Genomic DNA, 17623 nt, shown 5'->3' with positions numbered 1-17623 from the left:
GCCTTGGGATAAGTATTTTAATTTTCTTACAGGGGATGGCATGAATGCTTATATGGCATACAGAGTAACAACAAAGGTAGGTAGTACAGCAAAAATTTGTGAATACTTTCTATTGTAGCTGAGATGGATCAGTAATTCACAACAATTTTCTTTTTTTTTTAAGACATCACTTTCAATATTCCACAAAAATGAATTCTCTGTTAAAAGAAGATTCAGTGATTTTCTTGGCCTGCACAGCAAATTAGCAACAAAATACATGCATATTGGTTATATTGTGCCTCCAGCTCCAGAAAAAAGTATTGTAGGTAAGTGCAGTTCCAGTAAGGTGACACTTTAATATTGAATACAAATTACTCTTCTGCATAAATACTTCTTGCTTCTTCTCAGGCGGTCCAAATATTCTTTGTGTTCTGTATTTTCAAATAGTTCATGTTGAGTTGGAAGGATACGTAATGGCCTCTTCCTCGCTCACACTGGTGTTGATAGTGAGGAGGATATCTCTTAATGCATGGCCTTGTGTTTCTTATCTATGATTCTTTCTTTGCTGTTGCCCTTCAAGAGCTGATTAGTCTACGAAAACAAGGATGTTAAAAGAACGTTTATTTTTAAGTTGAGCTGTTATCAATTGCCTGCAATATATAGAGCTTCGTACAAAGTCCAGATCTCTGATACTTCTGTTTGTTTCTTTTGATCATGGTGAATGCAAAACCTCTCATAAATTGTGCAAGGTTTTAATGCAGAAAACGACTTTTGACTTAAATGCCTTAAAGGATCAGATCCATTCTCTGTGAGCTAAGAAGCATGCCTGGTGCATTAAAACAACTTCAGATCTCTAAATAGGAGAGGTTCTTTCAAAATAGGTAAATATTTAAAGCAGTAAAACCTGTAAAAGACTTTTGTGTTACTCATATAAATAAGTGATTTGAATCTAGAATGTTGTTTGATATGTAGGCAATGGCAGGAATTCTTTTCAGTAGTGTAGTCTATAAACATAATCAGAGCAGCAGTTTTTCATGTGAGTAGGAGTAGGCAGACTTAGTAGGTGTAGGCAGCAGGAGGCTTGGAAAATTCATGATTTTACTTCTGTGGAAAAGCACTGTGTTTTTAAGCCTGTGAGACTGAAAATTTGACCTGAATTTGTGGTAATTCTTGAAAGTTATGGGTAATTCTGTAATAATCAGTTTTTCCTATAACAAAAATAAGTTTAACTCCAAATGGTATGAGGGCTTATGGAAATGGAATGAAGCTTCTGTCATGTCCTTTGGATGATACAACATTCAAGGCATTTATGACAGTGTGCATTTACATAAAAATGTAATGCTTGCATCACGGTCAAATACAGCTTAGACTGGTTTTCAGCTATCACTTGAACAAAACCAGCATAAAAATTGATACACCTGGAAGACAGTAAAATAATGGGACTTGCTGTAGTGCAAGCAAGCACTGGCTGGCACTTCAAAGCCTTGTGTAGAGACTTTAAGCTACAGGTAGTTTGGGAAAACTCAGAGTCTCTAGAATATTTTCAAAAGAGCATGAAACTCTGTCTTTAAAGTTAAATTCACAGGTGTTACTTAGTTCTATTCAAGAGCATATATTCAGTACATTTCCATTTCTGAGAAAAGAAGGAATTGATTCTAGTCTGTTTTGAAATAATGCATCTTAAAGCAGAGAGCTGACAAAACAGCTGAAAGTAAGATGACATAGTCTTTACAATTGTGCATGTTTATGTTTGAAGTCTTAATACATAATGTCATACATTCAGTGTTACACAGTGTGTGTAGTAAAAAAGTCCCTGATCTGTTCATTCTGTTACACTGTTGATAACACCTGGAGTTTTAAGCTTGTTTTATTGTGTTGATGAGTAAGTACTAGGGGCTGAAATTTTAGATCTTAGCTACAAAATCAAGTCCATCAATTACTGACAAAAGCAACAAAAGGATAAAAGTGAGTTAATTGTGAACTGGAGTTGGACATGCATTAAGGTACCTCACTACTTACATAAGTGTGTGTGAGAATCGTATTTTAATTTTTAAAGAAAATAATCTGTTATGTCATGAATCTTTTCCTGTGAAGGGTTAGAAGAGTGCTCAGTCTACAGAAACAGTCTTTGCACTTGCATTTAAATAAGCTTATATTGGCAGAGAAAGAAATCTGGCAAGATATTTAGAAATAACTGTCATTATTACAGAGTAGGAATTTCTCATGTGGGTCATTTTTATTGGGTTTGTGTATTCAAGTTTTCCCTATGAACTTGTGTTCAAAGTTCAGCTATGAAGGCTCTTTTGTATTAAGCCACAGGATTTCCCTCTTTCTGCAGTAAAATATTATAGTGTAGTAATACTGTAATGTAAAGAGATGAGGCATGTGAATTACCTCAACTTCCCTTGAATACTTTAATCCTTCTATTTGAAGACATACTTAATTTTACTGACAAATTTATGGATTTAGTTACCTTATGCTGTGTAGAATACTTTCGGAAAAAAATGTTTATCAGATTTATTTTCATCATGTTGCAGAGGAGGGAAAAACTGAGGCCTCAGTGAGAGGCTAAGGGTTCCTTCTTGTTCCTGTAAGGCTTTGCTGCTTGTCTCCTCATGGGATTACTGTGTGAAACTTCTAAGTCCAGAAGGGAGATTGGGTGAGGAATTTAGGGAACTGGTGACCTGACAGATTAGTGAGTACATGGTCAGAATCTCAAAACTTTTAGCTGAAGAGATGCAAAAGTAACAGCTAAGAAATATACTACAGCTAGATATCAGACATCTGGGCTGTATAATAAAATACCTTTCCTGTTTTTTAGGAAATAAGAATAATTATTTATGTCCAGTGTTTCCAGTTTGATGGGACTCAGGTTGCTAAACTCTGAGTTTAGATCTTTAGCATGAAAAATAGTGATTTCAGTCTGACTGTTTTAGAGTTCTTCTGTTGCTGGTGTTGAATCTATTTCCCGTGCCATGACACATCAATAACTCGTTGCCACTCTTGTCTTGGTCAGAGGAAGCACTGTAAAGCTGCATCCATTTTATTCTGCTGATTTTACTCTCCATGCAGTTCAGTTCAGAATTTTTAGAACTTGTTAGTTCGAGTAAGTTAATTAAAAAACTGTTAGTTTTAGAGCTTTAAAAAAAACAAAGAAGTAAAATAATGGTAATAACCTTACCAGTGAATAGTCTTATAACCTGAGGACATTTTTGTATTCTGCTTTATATGGCTGTTTTCTTTTTGTGGACATGAGTTGCCAGTAAGAGACTGATCAGCATTTAGATTGTTTTCATAAATGCAAATTAACCTAGTTTACTTACCTATTAGTCGCAATTAATATGTTACAAGAAATTGAATATTTCACAGAGCTACTTCCACAAAACCATGCAGCATGCAGTGTTGATTTTTTTATGCTCCTGTGTAGTGTTTTTCGTTGTAATTTGATTTAAATATGTAAAGTTAGGTGAGCTTTATATTCTAATCACATCAGTTATGTTAATGATTTATCTGTGATAAAATAAAATCAATATGATGCTGTTTCCTTCAAGGCATGACCAAGGTTAAAGTAGGCAAAGAAGATTCTTCATCTACTGAGTTTGTAGAGAAAAGAAGAGCAGCTCTAGAAAGGTAATGTATTTATTAACTAAAATTTATTTATGTAAGAATTACTTGTAGTACTCTATATTGGTTCTGTAGTGTCAACGCTGGTGATCTGTACTTAAATGAATTCAGGAGACTATACAACTCAAATTTTTGTGTAGAAGTTGAATAATTCTTATTAATAACAGGACGAGCAGCCCTATTCATAAAAATAATTATGACTAACTTGTTCTGGACTTAAAACAAAGATTGCAGAGGTTCAGAAGTAAAACTACCATTACTAGCTTCTGCAGACATTTCGGGTTGAAGAAATTAAGACACTTACAACAACGTGTTTGTTCCATAGCAGATCAGCTGTTGGGTGTAAGGAAGGTGGGTGAAGAGATCTTCAATCACTTGAAAGTAAAATGGACTTAATGATGATGTGCATTGATGGCATTGATGTGACTTGCTGAATTTTGGCATAAAGAGATATTGGATCTCTGTCACCCAGCACTGATATGCAGCTAATACTGTTGAAGTGTCTTTTTCACAGAAGGATGCTATCCCTGGTGTACTCCTACATTAGCCTTAACTTGTACATCATGCAGAGTATGGAACAAGGAGAAAAAGATTGAGCAATCTAATGTTTAAAACAGTTTTATTGTAATCCTTACCTTCTTCAGTAAAAAACAAATGAAGATCTGGTGGTTATACCTAATGGAGAGTGGGTAAAAAAATTACACTTGAGGTCTAAGTAGAAGTCCAGGGAAAAAAAAAAGGAAGGAGTTGCGTTGAGTTTTACTTGTGTGTGTATGATTTTTTTAGAACTAAATGGATTAAAGACTAGTCTATCCAGCATATAAATGGTTTATATCTAGACCATCATCAACTTACTTGTCCAAGATTTCCTGTAATTCTAAAATAAATCAGCCACCAGTAACAAAAAGTCTATCCACTGCACTGTACAAAAATGTTTAAACTCATTTTTTTCTGGCTGGTTAATAAAGGAGTAGGTCTTCACTAATAATATAAGAAGTATATTATTTTACCACAACATACAGATTTGACAGCCCCCACTTTAGGGAGTTTCTGGTGTAAATAAACTATGTTGTGAAACACTACCCAACCTTCAGTATGTTATGTTGTGGTATGGAGTGCATGGCACTGCAGTATGTTAGGCACATTAAACCTATTCTGTTAGCTGATATTTTAAATTTTTAAATCATAGGTATCTACAACGAACAGTAAAGCACCCAACCTTGCTACAGGATCCAGATTTGAGACAATTCTTGGAAAGTTCTGAGGTATTTATGTTTTAACTTCTCTTACTTATTTCTAGATACAGTAACCTACCAGACGATATATTCACTTTGTATTGAGACCTAATCCCCTAAATTAGTATGAAATCCAATTGGAATGTACCCTTCATGGGATAGAATGGCAGAGGCTACTTAGGTAAAGGTGTGCCTCAGGCTCTGGTGAAACTCACAGTGGTAGTGACAAAAAGCTATTTGCTGTATAGTGACTTCTGAAGTAAGTTGGTCTTTTCAGTTCTGATGGTACAGATTGCTAAGATCTAAAATTAAACTGTCTTGGAAGCAGCACTCTTGCCTCTAGGAGTTCAGCTTGAGGTGTATTGGTAGGATAATGTGAAAATGCTGGCAGTGCTGCTCGCCAGGCTAGGTATTTTGTGAGTAAGGATTTCAGTCACCTGCACTATAATGTGATACCTTTCACAATATTAAATACCTTGTAAAAACATAATGTATTTTATGAATGTGCATAGTGGTTTCACTCTCATACTGGAATGTGTCTTGGCTAATGTCAGTATCTTAGTTATACTAATAAGTCACAAAGGCCTCCCTACTGACAAAAGCATCAATAGATAACTTATGGTGGGTTTGTCAATGCTGCTGACAGACAAAACATCACATGAAGGGTAAATGGTCTGACATAGGGGCCACCTTGTATAGTATATTCAATCTAGCCTGAATAATAATATCAATTAAATTTAAAATTTATTAATTTAATTCTGGGGCTTTCTCAGTACCTAAGCAGATAACATGTTCTCTTGATACTTGAGATACATTTATAGCCTTATATTGAAAATCAAAACATCAGCCTTTTATTATCAGCATGCAGTGCATGTCTTGCGTTAAAATTAAACATGTAACAGAATTTCCTTTGTCTAATTTGTTGTAAATCTAAGCTTTTCTCTTCCTGTAGTGGCAATTTTTTTCATTGTAGCATATAGGTGGCCATTTAGGACATTTGGCTAGTTCATAACAGCTTTGGACAAGTGGTTTGTTTGTTCCATTTAAATGTAAAGATGTAGAAGAAAAGTAAATAGTCTGTATTTTTAAGTTTTCCTCTTGAGAATGTAGAAGTAGTAAATTTGAGAAATTAGATTCCACTATATTGAAACACGTAGGAGTAAAGAAAACACTATATCCTTTTCTTTCCCCCTTGTGCCCAGTTAAACCTCCATCCTTTTAACCAGTCCCTTTGCCCTTATTTGTCATTCAATTCCAGCTGCCGAGAGCAGTTAACACCCAGGCTCTGAGTGGAGCAGGAATATTGAGGATGGTGAACAAGGCTGCCGACGCTGTCAACAAAATGACAATCAAGATGAATGAATCGGATGCAGTAAGAGCTGATTTTTTGGCTTGAATAATGAGATGAATTAATGAGCCTCAACAATTGCATTTTAAAGCTGTAGAAGTAGAAAATGGGTTATTAATTTCCTTATTGGCTTGAATTCTTAGCTGTATCAGTTGACCACCCTGGAAGTACCTGGATAATTTGCTTCTTCAGAACCAGAAATGTTGTTGGTAATCTAATTTCTAATGTTTGACTCCTTCATCTTTTGTCAGTGGTTTGAAGAAAAACAGCAGCAATTTGAGAATCTGGATCAGCAACTTAGGAAGCTTCATGCCAGTGTTGAAGCATTAGTCTGCCACAGAAAAGGTAACTTCACTTTTACATGAACCTTAGGAAATGGTGATGAAACAAGAGCTCAGCATATCAGAACTCTTGACTAAAATAGTTACACAATGTATTTTAGTTGTAATTTCTAATTGGATCTTCTATTTTAAATTGCTCTAGTATTTTTGTATACCTGTCTTTAATTTTAAATTAAACCAGACTATCTGTCATTCCTAGAGTCACTATAATGATCTAGCATATTTTTTTTTCCCCCCTGCAGTTTCATTATCACACCTAGCAAGTGATTCTACTACAGTAGACATCCATAAATTTATCTTTAGGTCTCATGGCAAGAGTAATTTCTTTCTGAACCGAAAGTGGCTGCATAAATCCATTTAAACATCTTTTGGTTCAGTATTGCACTATTAACTGAGTTAAGTGCTTGCACAGGAATTTCTTATTCTTAATTTAGTCTGCATAATGATATACCCACAAGCTGTTGTTAAGGTAAACTTCTCTGGGAAGATAAATAGTCACAGAATATCAGCTTTTTGTTTGCTTATTTTAGATATAACCAAAGCCTGTAAGTTTATATTGTAATAACCTGTGCTGCTCTTTGTCTGAGATGGATTTCCATGAGATTATTAAAACACCCAAACATAATAAAACCCAAACCAAACTCCAAACAAATCACAATTTTGAATTTGTAGCTCAAGAAGACCATGTGGGCCTTTTGACAATATTGTATTATGCTAAAATATGGTGTCACCTTTGAGCATTTTCAAAAGTACTTGAAAATGTCGTAAGTTGCTTTCTCATAATTCTAATCAAGAATTACTCTCTGCAATAAAAATATTTTAGCCGCTTATCCTCAAGGCTAAGGAGTATTTAAGAAGTAATGGAAAATGGAAATCTTTATTTATGGTTGATTTGACACCTTATAGATTTTAAGAGCTGTTGGTTCATTGTTTTTTTTTCTAAGAGTTACGTTTAAATTGTAAAGGTTTAAATACTTGAAGACAGCTTCCTTCTGCAATCACTTCTGGTGTTCTGATGGTTCTGCAGGAGCAGCAAAATTGCAAACTAATCTGAAGTAATTTGGCCCAAACATTTGTTCAAAGATCATGGAACTAAACTTTGTGCAGGATTACTTACATGGGATTTGGGCCAATTGCACCAGTATTTGTTAATAAATTAGCTCAAAACTTCACTTTCATAGATGCTGGTATGTGAGGTTTGGGCTTTTTTTTTTTTTATTTTAAGACCTATGAGAATGGGATGATACATTACAGTATGTGCACACAAAAGTTACATAAAGGCAATAAAACAAGCCAACAGAAATAAATTCCCCTCATGGGAGTGGTGATTTTGTGAAGGGGTTGGGTTTTTTCCTGTGCTGAACTAAATGGAAAAAGTGTCCTGTAAACCTGTTAAAATTGTTCTGAAAATTTGCTCTGTAGATTACTTGGCTTTTTTTTTTTTTTTTTTTTTGTGGGTTTGCGTTTTCTCTGAAGTAGGCAATTGGATAATACTGAAGGGACTTTTTTCTTCGTCTTTTTCTAGGGTAGAGTAAGCATGGCATTAATAGATTTGGCAAAGCATTTACTGAGTGAGAGTTGTTTTGCACGGGAGTCTTTCTCGTAAATGTGGTTTCATTGTGATGTCCTCATGTATCTTACCATGATCTTCAGCTTCTTTTCAGTTGGTGAAGTTAAACCTCTGCTCCACTGATTCATAGTGCAGAGTAATATGAAAAATTAAGTAAATCATGCTGAACAATACTCCTGTGTTTCAGAGCTTTCAGCCAACACCGCTGCCTTTGCTAAAAGTGCTGCCATGTTAGGTAACTCAGAGGACCACACTGCTCTATCTAGAGCTTTGTCTCAGCTTGCAGAGGTGGAGGAGAAGATAGATCAGTTGCATCAAGAGCAAGCTTTTGCTGATTTCTATGTGTTCTCAGAACTGCTTGGTGATTACATTCGTCTGATTGCTGCAGTAAAAGTGAGTACTACTAGGAAAAATACTGATTTAGTGTTTAAAGTCCCATTCCTCAGCTTATAGGTTTAGGGTAAATGAGTGTGAGCATTTGCTCATGTAACACAATTAAGTTTTTGCTGATGTTCCAGCAGAGTAAAGTGAAAGCATTCCTAAGTTATTCCAATGATAAAGATGGCTATCATTGAAAATGTGAATGGAGCAGTAAGATCCAGAGAAAATGCAAATCTACTTTGAGCAATACTGATTGTGTACAGTATTTGGGGATACTGTACTCTACTGAGTCTAAGCATATTGCACCTGTTTATTTCAGATTACTTACTGTTACAGTAAGCATACGTAAGTGTGGAAGAATGTAATTTGGTATTCCGTATCTGGTAGATAGCCAGTAATAGATGAAATTTGTGGATCTACATCTCATTAAAGAAAATGTTAAATTTAAGTGTCAGCTATGCTGCACAGCATGATTAGGTTTAGACATGAGAACAGGTATCTTTGAATTCTGTCCAGAAACACCTTGGAACTTGCCAGGTTGCTGGAAGTATATATATATGGGGTTTTTTTCCTTTTTTCCATTTTTTTTCCATTTTTTTCTTTTTCCCTCTTCTTTTCCCCCCTTTTTTGGATATGCATACTTTAATTTTGCTGCCTTAGTCCACTACTAGCATAAACATGTTCCTGAAAATGCATGTAATCTATATGCATGAACAGTTTGCTAGTATCTGCATTTAGAGAATTGTCTGCGTAATAGAGCACTTCATAGTGGTTATTTTTCTGGTGCTTTGATAAAATGAGGGGCATAAAATGATTTGAGCCGTTGAAGTGTCTGCTCTGGAAAGGGTTCTTGAATATCCTGTTATTTGTATTGAACTGTGCAAGCATGATGTCAAGTGAAATGCAATACGTGGTAGACACACTAAGGTTTCTTTGAGAATACTACTTGTTCCAGCTTTATCTTGGAATTATTTTCTCCTACTGGGAATTTAGATAGCTCTGAAAATTCCAGTTGTTTAATAAGTTTGTCTATTCTCACAGGGTGTGTTTGATCATCGAATGAAATGCTGGCAGAAATGGCAAGATGCTCAGGTCACTTTACAAAAAAAACGTGAAGCTGAAGCAAAACTCCAACTTGCCAACAAACCTGATAAATTACAGCAAGCTAAAGATGAGATAAAAGAGGTAATGTTATCAGACATTATTTTGGAGGTCAGCCTTTCTGCATTGGTTCATTCATTCTGCATTAATGCTGCTTTATACCATTTTTGTTTACGAATCACTTACTTGCTGTTTCACATATTTAATGAAATTTTAAAAAGGAATTTACTTAAAACACTAACTGCAAATTTTACTCATTGTAAGATCTGTAAGACAGTTAACACTGTCTCTACAGAGTCTGGGAGATTGGAGGGAGGGAACATGGACAAGTTAATGCTTTTAACTGTTAACAGCTCACTTGGATAGGCATCTCTTGGTTTCTAAAGCTAAGATTACTCGGGTAAATCCAGCAAAGGCATCTAATAGAGAGCTATTCCCATGTTTTGCTTAAATATGCAGCTTTTCTACCCATATATATGTGCATGTATATATGGCGTAATTTCAGTAAAAATCTAACATGTTGAAGTGTCATAATTTATACACTTTTTCTATCATGCTTCACTAAGGAAATTGAAGAGGTAGGACAACTTAATTATTTAACACTAATGCATTCTAAGTATGCCCTAGTGCTCTCCCATTAAATAATGGAAGAACGTTATTGCAGATTTCAAGCTCTTTCACACAGTTGCTTTGTTTGGCTTCCTCATTGGTCACTAACCACATGCTCCTTTGTTCTTTTTGCCCTTTGGTATATTTCACATACAGTATTGAAATAACTCATTAACTTGATTTTCTTTTCCTTAAAAATGTCCTTTGTTTTCTGAGAAAACCTACAGTTACTCGTGTGTGACCACATTCCTGTTGATTGTCTCTTCTGATGTCACCCATCCATGCACAATGAATTTCCTGATTACTGGTAGTAGTGGGGAAATAGTGATCCTTTCCCAGTCCAAATATAAAAGTAATTGCTTTTTTCTGAAGAAATTATTTTTCCTGTGTTACTGGATAATTGGAGAATGTTTTTAGTAAACCCACAGTTTAAATGTGCCAGTCAAAAGTTCTCACTGCCACTGAAATGTGTTCAGAGTTGCTGAATTCTGTAGTGGTGAACTCTCTGGCAATTGCCAAGTGGAAGCCTAAGCAGCTTGGGCATCATCCATGACTTGATTGTTTTTTGTGGATAAAGAGATAGAGGACAGTCTTAGAGATACATTATTGAATGAGAAATTTCTCCTTGTCAGATACTATGAAGTGGCAAACTGTTGCCCAATGATAATTCACATAGAACCTGGGATTTGGGCATGATGAAACTGAAATGTTGAATTCATTAGGCCTGTAGAAGTTTTCACAGAATTCTCAGGCACCTCTCGATGTGGCAGGAAGTAATAGGCTATCTTAATCTACTTTTCCTTAGCCATGTTTTATACTATTTCAGTTATTAGCTAACTCTTCAAAGAGGCTGATCTTCCACGAAGAAGATAGTATTAAGACTTACTAAATAGCTTCATAATGTATATCTAAAAGGGCAGTCAGGGGACTGTGAATAAATATATACTAAAAATATAAATATGGAGATGTTTATTGGAACATAGATGGTTTGTCTCATAACACAGTAGAAACTTGACACTGTATTACAATATTCTTCTGAGAATAAGTAGTGCCACTGGATTGCTAACAGAAAGATGCTACATTGAAGCATGTTGCATCCCTGCTGTTTTTTTCTGATGAAGATAAATGTAACTGAATGTATTTGTTCTCAGTTAATATGTTTGATGAACAGATACAGTTGCATTTTGAAGAACTGCTAGCCCTCTTTGGGTCTCTCAGTTTATCTACACAACTAGCTTAAATTTAACAATGTAACAGGGTTGTAAAAGCAGTTTACAGGGCAATGTAGGTGGTGATCATCCCTTCTTGTCTAGCTGGATATCTTTTCACAGAAACTAAGGAGAAACATCCTAGTGTCATATATTGTTACCTGCATGCAATGCTCCCAATATGGCAAAATCCCATAAGAAACATCTCTCCCTCTGAATTTTCCTCTAGTGGTCTTCTTACCTGCAGTAATGTTTCTACTCCAACTTTCTATGAAAACAGTTGCCACTGAAAAAGAAGGCTTGTGATTTGGAAAGCAGATAAACACATCCTCAGTAGCTAGTCATTTGCAACAGAAATATGATAGCAATAATCAAATACTTGACCAGAGGCAGAGATGAAGATTTAATCATCTCTTCCGGAATTAGGAAAATATGGGGAACTAACTTGAGGCTCTTCCAAGCTTGGTTGGACATGTTTGGCTTCCTTTGTTTGAAGTTTGTAAAGGGAATAATAAATAAAGCCTTTGAGATCCACTTTGTTTTCTGAAGAGTGTATTTTACATGGTGTTAAATTTTCTTAAGATATTTTTGCATTTTATCTACAGACACCATTGCCTTAAAGATACCTTTGTTGTAATTGATCTGATGACATCCTATAACATAAAATTGAAATGGTTATTGTAAGATTTTCTTTTAAATAGGCCAAAACAATCAAATAGGTCCTTTTAGCTCTTAAGTGACTTTCACTGTGCTAAAAAAGTTCAGATATGTGTAGACTGAATGGACAGCACAAAATCTTACTTCTGTGTGTCTTTCCTTTGCCAGTGGGAGACAAAAGTTCAGCAAGGGGAAAAAGATTTTGAACAGATCTCCAAAACCATTCGCAAGGAAGTGGGAAGATTTGAGGCATGTATAACTTTGTCCAAGTAAATTACAGTTCTACTGTAGATAATATTAACATTACAAGTAAAGTTTTTAAGAAGTTAATATGCCATAATTTATTTATTAACAGAAGGAACGAGTGAAAGACTTTAAAACTGTTATTATCGAGTACTTAGAATCGTTAGTGCAAACACAACAGCAGGTAAGATAAATTTTAAGCTTTGTACAAGTTAATAAATAATACATTCCATATTAGGTTAGTTAGAAAAAGATGGGCTTTAAGCACAGCAGTTTCTAAAACATTAAGAGCTACTAGTCTGTACTGTATTGGCAAATGACATGATTGCAGTTTCCCAGCCCTTGCAGAACTGTAATTCAGGGAAGCAATGCAGAAGCTCCCTTAGGGATATGGGCAAGCAGAGGGTCTTGTCATCTTCTCCAACTGAATTAGTACTTTCAGTTGGAGATCAGAGTAAATTGTAATCAATGTGTACTTACACTTACTGAAGAGGCTTGAATTCTTAAATGTTTATTTCTCTTTTTAAAAAGTACAAATATTATTATTATATACATATTATATACAATATATATTATTATGTACAAATATATTATTAAATATTGGAAAGTATTAAAGCAGTTTTCAGTATCTGAGAAGTAGGCCTTGTTACTAGAAAAAGTCTGGGCTCTTTCTTCTGTCTATGGCAGGAATATAACACTCCAGCTTTGTTTAATTATTAAAAAAAAAAAAAAAAAAAAAAAAAAAAAAAAAAAAAAAACAACCAAAACAAAACAACAAAAAAAACCCCAGTATCTTTAGCAGTAAGAATAAGTGACTGATCTTTAAAAACAATCTGTATAATTGTATTCTATAACACTGTATTCAACATGTGGCAACATATCTATAGCTGTGAGCAGGTTTGTATATTTATTTCTTGTGTTTTTTCTTGCACTATATAAAGCTACTAATGAAATAAGTACCTATGTTCTTATTTGCCTTGTGGAAGAAAGTTTATTGCAAGAGGAGGTAGGTATGCATTGTGTTTTCCAACATTCAGTACTTAATGAATGATTTTCTCTTCTCTTCAAGCTAATAAAATACTGGGAGGCATTCCTACCTGAAGCCAAAGCCATTGCCTAAAAGAAGAATATTCCAAATGACAAGACACTCTGGATGTTTGTCCTGGATAAAACTAAATTCCACAGTGAAATCACTTTAAATCATCCAAATAAACCACTATATATTTTATGAATTAACATGTGGCTTTTTTTATATACCACAGCATTTTAGTAACAAGCTGCATGTCCTGACCCTCTTTGAAGTGGACTGTGGCATGATGTTCTGCAAGACATTGCTGAATTGAACACTATTGTGTCTTAATACTTGCACTAAAATGTGCACTGCAAGGCCAGAAAGCTGATATTTTTGTTCTCTACAACACATTGTTCTGTAGTATGTTTACCTGATCTTTATGAAACAAATTTAATTGCATTGATTAATGTTCACTTAAACATTCCTGTACAAAATCATGTTTTTGTGATTACAATAATAAAGGGATGTACCTTGTGAAACATTAAACACTCTGTGCTTGTGTCTGTAGATACTTACTGGTGTTCTTAGGAGTACTGTTGTAAAAAACTAAGATGGATCCAGGGCAAACCGAATATTTAGCAAAGAGTGCTGGAGAAGGTACTAAAGATCCAAAACAATTATCTTTTGTAAACTGTTCTGTTTTTTAATTCTGAATCTCTTCATTACAGGTGCTCTTTTCACTTGAAGTTATCACTGCCTTGGCAAAGTCTACTGTGTTAGTACTCATAGGGTCAAAAGACTGATGCTTAAGCAACAGACAGACCTAAACTGAAATCTCCTTCAAGTGTTTACAAAGCTTCTGCAGAGTTAAAATCACCTGCATGGTCAAATATTGGCATCCTACTGGACTGATATGTTGCATCAATTGTATTCAGTGGTCTCAGGATACAAAACCAAAAAAAAAAAACTTGCAGTAATTCCAGTAATGGTTGAGGAAGAGAAGTGGGTAATTCAGCTGAGTGCCTGTTAGTTGTAAGAGCCAGCATTTTGTTTGGATTTTCTTGAATAGAAAATACATTTGAAGGGACTGGTTATACCTTTTGCAAGAAATCAGAGCAGGTAAACATTTTTCTGAAATACACAATATTAATGTAAGATGTGCTGTCCTGTCATTTTAAGACATCCTGAGCTTGTTGATGTATTAGTATTAATGGAAGGTACTAATATTAACAAATTTTAGGCAAATATTAATCACATAAAAAACCAAGAGAAGCTGTTGCTTTCAGCTAATCGTGAGGCTGCAGGATAAAGCCATGAATTTATATTGTTTGGGGTCAGATATAGAAAAGTACATAATACCATTTCTGAACAAAATAAAAACCTCCATTTAACATTCAACTGGAAGGTCATACTCTATTTTCACAACAAAGTTAGTGTAAACTTTACAGATTAGTGTTTGCTATTGTTTCTCTACATACCTCTTTTGATCCAGTATTTCCAGGAGTTTTCAAGGAAAGTAGAACAGAAAAAAAACCACCAAAATTTATCAAGTATAAATCAAGCTTATTTTTAAATGGTTAAATGCTAAAACCATAAGCTAGTAATACCTTATGCATCAATGTTTATTCAGTAATTGATCTTAAAACTGCCTTTTGAGGAGCTCAGGTATGCAGGAGGTTTATGATGAAGAATGTTATGATCTAACCGTAACACTCTGTTAAGTGTTAGAATGTACATAATGTTGGCTTGCTTGCTGCTAATGAACAGGGACCAACAGCTCAGTATTAGACTTCAGATATATACTGCTCACACCGAAGATGATATTTCCAGAACTAAAAGACTCAGTTTGGATAAGCAGAGGTCAAAATGGGTGAACATATCCTTTCACAGTCTTTTTTCTGTAAATGGTTCATCCAGCTTTCTTAGCTCTTGATCTCTTTTTGCTTCTATCAGGGTTAGAATTCATTTGAATGATGGATCAGTTCTCTTTTCTTTGTGACAAGAGAATGAGAAAGTCTGCTAGCAAGGATTAGTGTGGCTATCTATACCAGTCAACTGAAAACAAGAATGAGTTGTTCAAGTTTTTTCTTAAAATCAGGAGCCTTTTGGGGAGCAAAAGTATAATGGCATTTCTGGAGTTCACTGTCACACAGGTTTGGCTGCTAATACAAAAGACCTTAGGGTTTTCTTTTCATCACAAGGTTAGCTTGAACAGAAGATCCATATCAGCTGTCGCATTTGGCTAGCATAAAACTCAGGTTCTTTCAAGAAGCTGTTAATGATCCTGAAACAGACTCAGTTGGCTGATAATGCCAAGGCTCTGGGTTCAAGTTTCACATGGGTGATTCATTTAAGAGTTGGACTTGATCATCTTTGTGGGTCTCTTTCGACTCAGAGTACCCTGTCATCTGGAAATTTATTTTCCTAATATTCCCCTGCATTGTGAAGATTGGAGGTTTGGTTACTGTCTCTCTTCGTGCAAATAGCATCTATATTAGCAGTTTCTCAGCCTAAGTGAATGGAGGTATTACTAAATGCTTTCCTCTGTGGACCTCAGTAGTAGATATTATACTAAATTTAAGTGTATATTTCATTAAAACTAAAAGCCAGTGCACCACTGAAGAATTACTAGCATGAGCACTAAGTAAATGTTTGCAAAATGAGGAACTGCATTTGGAATACTGTATGAAGGAGAAGGTGCTACTGAATTCTAATTTACCTTTTAGGTTAAAATAGGATGCAAATATTTGCAACAAATTCTTCTATTTATCATGTCTATGTTCCTTTCTAAACATATACAACATAAAATGGCTCAAATTGAAAATGTTATTTCTTTCTTAAACTAATGTTCAGTGTACATTAAGCCTGTAATTCTTTCTTTACGTCCCTTTTAAAATGGAATATTCTGCTTCCCTATCAATTATTCTTTCTTCTACCTCTCGTGAGTTATTTCCCTCTGAAAGCCTCATATGGGAGTTTGTTTCAGTATCTGTGGAGTTCATGCCCCGAATATGTCAGTTTCTTTCAAATTGTGGAGATGAGTTGCTGGCTGGTAGATCCTGTACATTTCAGTGAACAGCCAACATCCACTAAAATGATGTGTACAGAGAAATTATTGTCTTAAAGAAAAACAGATAGGAAAAAAAAAGCCTTTGGGGTTATATTTTTTCTCTCCTTCCAATTTAGAGTAGAACAGGCTATGTAATAATATTAATTTGTGGCAAAATATGAGTCCATTATAAGCATGAGAAAAAAGGGCAATATTTTAACAAGTTACAAGCTGAATTTTCAGGTTGTTCAGAATGTTACTTGTTACCTGCTAAGACAATTCTTCCTTTTATAAAAAAAAATTGTCTTCCATAGTTGAATCAATGGTAGTAATTGCAATGGTAGTGACTTGCTAGTAATCTTTCTTAGACTTTACTGGTGAAGTCATTCTTCCCTTCCCATCCCCCACTCCAGATCAATGAGGAAATTATTAACAAAGGAAAGGGGTATAAAATAATCAAAACCTTTTTTCTGTCATTAAGAAAGAAGAGTACACAAAACAGCCTAGGCAGACCTTCCTAGCAGGATATTCACATGCAAACTAAAGTTAAAGAAATAAGCAATAGAAATGGAAGGGCAAGAAAAGACTAGAGATAAACTGTGTATCTGTGATTAAATTTTCTGAGTTGACTTAAAAGGAGTTTTGTAGCAGTTGAAAAATTGATGAACAGATTGTGATCTGATTAAGGCCTGTCATTTTTTGATCTGGTCTCTTGTTTTGATGTGTATTTTATTTATCACATAGATTAGAATTTTTGTGGGTTTCTTTGCCCTCTATTCTGGAAACTAGCCATTCAGAAAGTCCTTGAATCATGAGAATTAGTGAAAAGTGATCTTTCGGATTTGCCTCTAGTTGTTCCTTTTTCTCTCTTGTGAATCATTCTAACATGACAAATGCTGAATTCCCCCTCCCTGTATGAGAATTGCACAGTGGTTATTTTGGAAAAAAAGAAACATAAAAGTGGCCAGCCAAGGGGCAGATTGATGATTCCTAGTTTCTGTTAATCATGGAAGGTTAGACAGAATCTGATGACAGGGAACAGTTACAGCTGGAAGGAGTATATTATTGATTAATTTCACATTCTGGATCAAGGTAATTTTAGAATATGACCCAAGATATTGATACCTGCAACAACACCCAGCACTGAAGAGCAGTGCTTCCTAGGGTACTTTTGAGAGTCTGCTCAACAGATGAATTTGAAGAGTCTATGTCACTGTTACCAGTAGACTTCAACCATTTTACAGTTTTGCTTTAGGATTACTAACA

The 17623-nt window shown here is 34.9% G+C and overlaps 1 protein-coding gene across 3 annotated transcripts in view; it reads left to right on the top strand.

Annotated features, from left to right (window-relative positions):
* Positions 1-13854, top strand: part of SNX2 (sorting nexin 2) — a 30277-nt gene extending 16423 nt beyond the window's left edge. For 2 of the 3 annotated variants that reach the window (XM_083884557.1, XM_083884556.1), the window contains exons 5-15: positions 33-76; positions 164-305; positions 3531-3609; positions 4793-4868; positions 6097-6210; positions 6438-6531; positions 8285-8490; positions 9520-9663; positions 12222-12302; positions 12409-12480; positions 13366-13854. In XM_083884557.1, the coding sequence (XP_083740683.1) occupies positions 33-76; positions 164-305; positions 3531-3609; positions 4793-4868; positions 6097-6210; positions 6438-6531; positions 8285-8490; positions 9520-9663; positions 12222-12302; positions 12409-12480; positions 13366-13416 (1103 nt within the window). In that variant the 3' untranslated portion in view covers positions 13417-13854. The remainder of the gene's footprint in view (positions 1-32; positions 77-163; positions 306-3530; positions 3610-4792; positions 4869-6096; positions 6211-6437; positions 6532-8284; positions 8491-9519; positions 9664-12221; positions 12303-12408; positions 12481-13365) is intronic. The other variant, XM_083884558.1, reaches the window with a different exon arrangement.
* Positions 13855-17623: the final 3769 nt, after the last annotated feature.

The sequence above is a fragment of the Zosterops lateralis genome (assembly GCF_965231275.1).
Source record: "Zosterops lateralis genome assembly, chromosome: Z".
Taxonomy (NCBI): domain Eukaryota; kingdom Metazoa; phylum Chordata; class Aves; order Passeriformes; family Zosteropidae; genus Zosterops; species Zosterops lateralis.
Note: the sequence above shows the minus strand (reverse complement) of the source record. Positions and strands in the feature narration are given on the sequence as shown.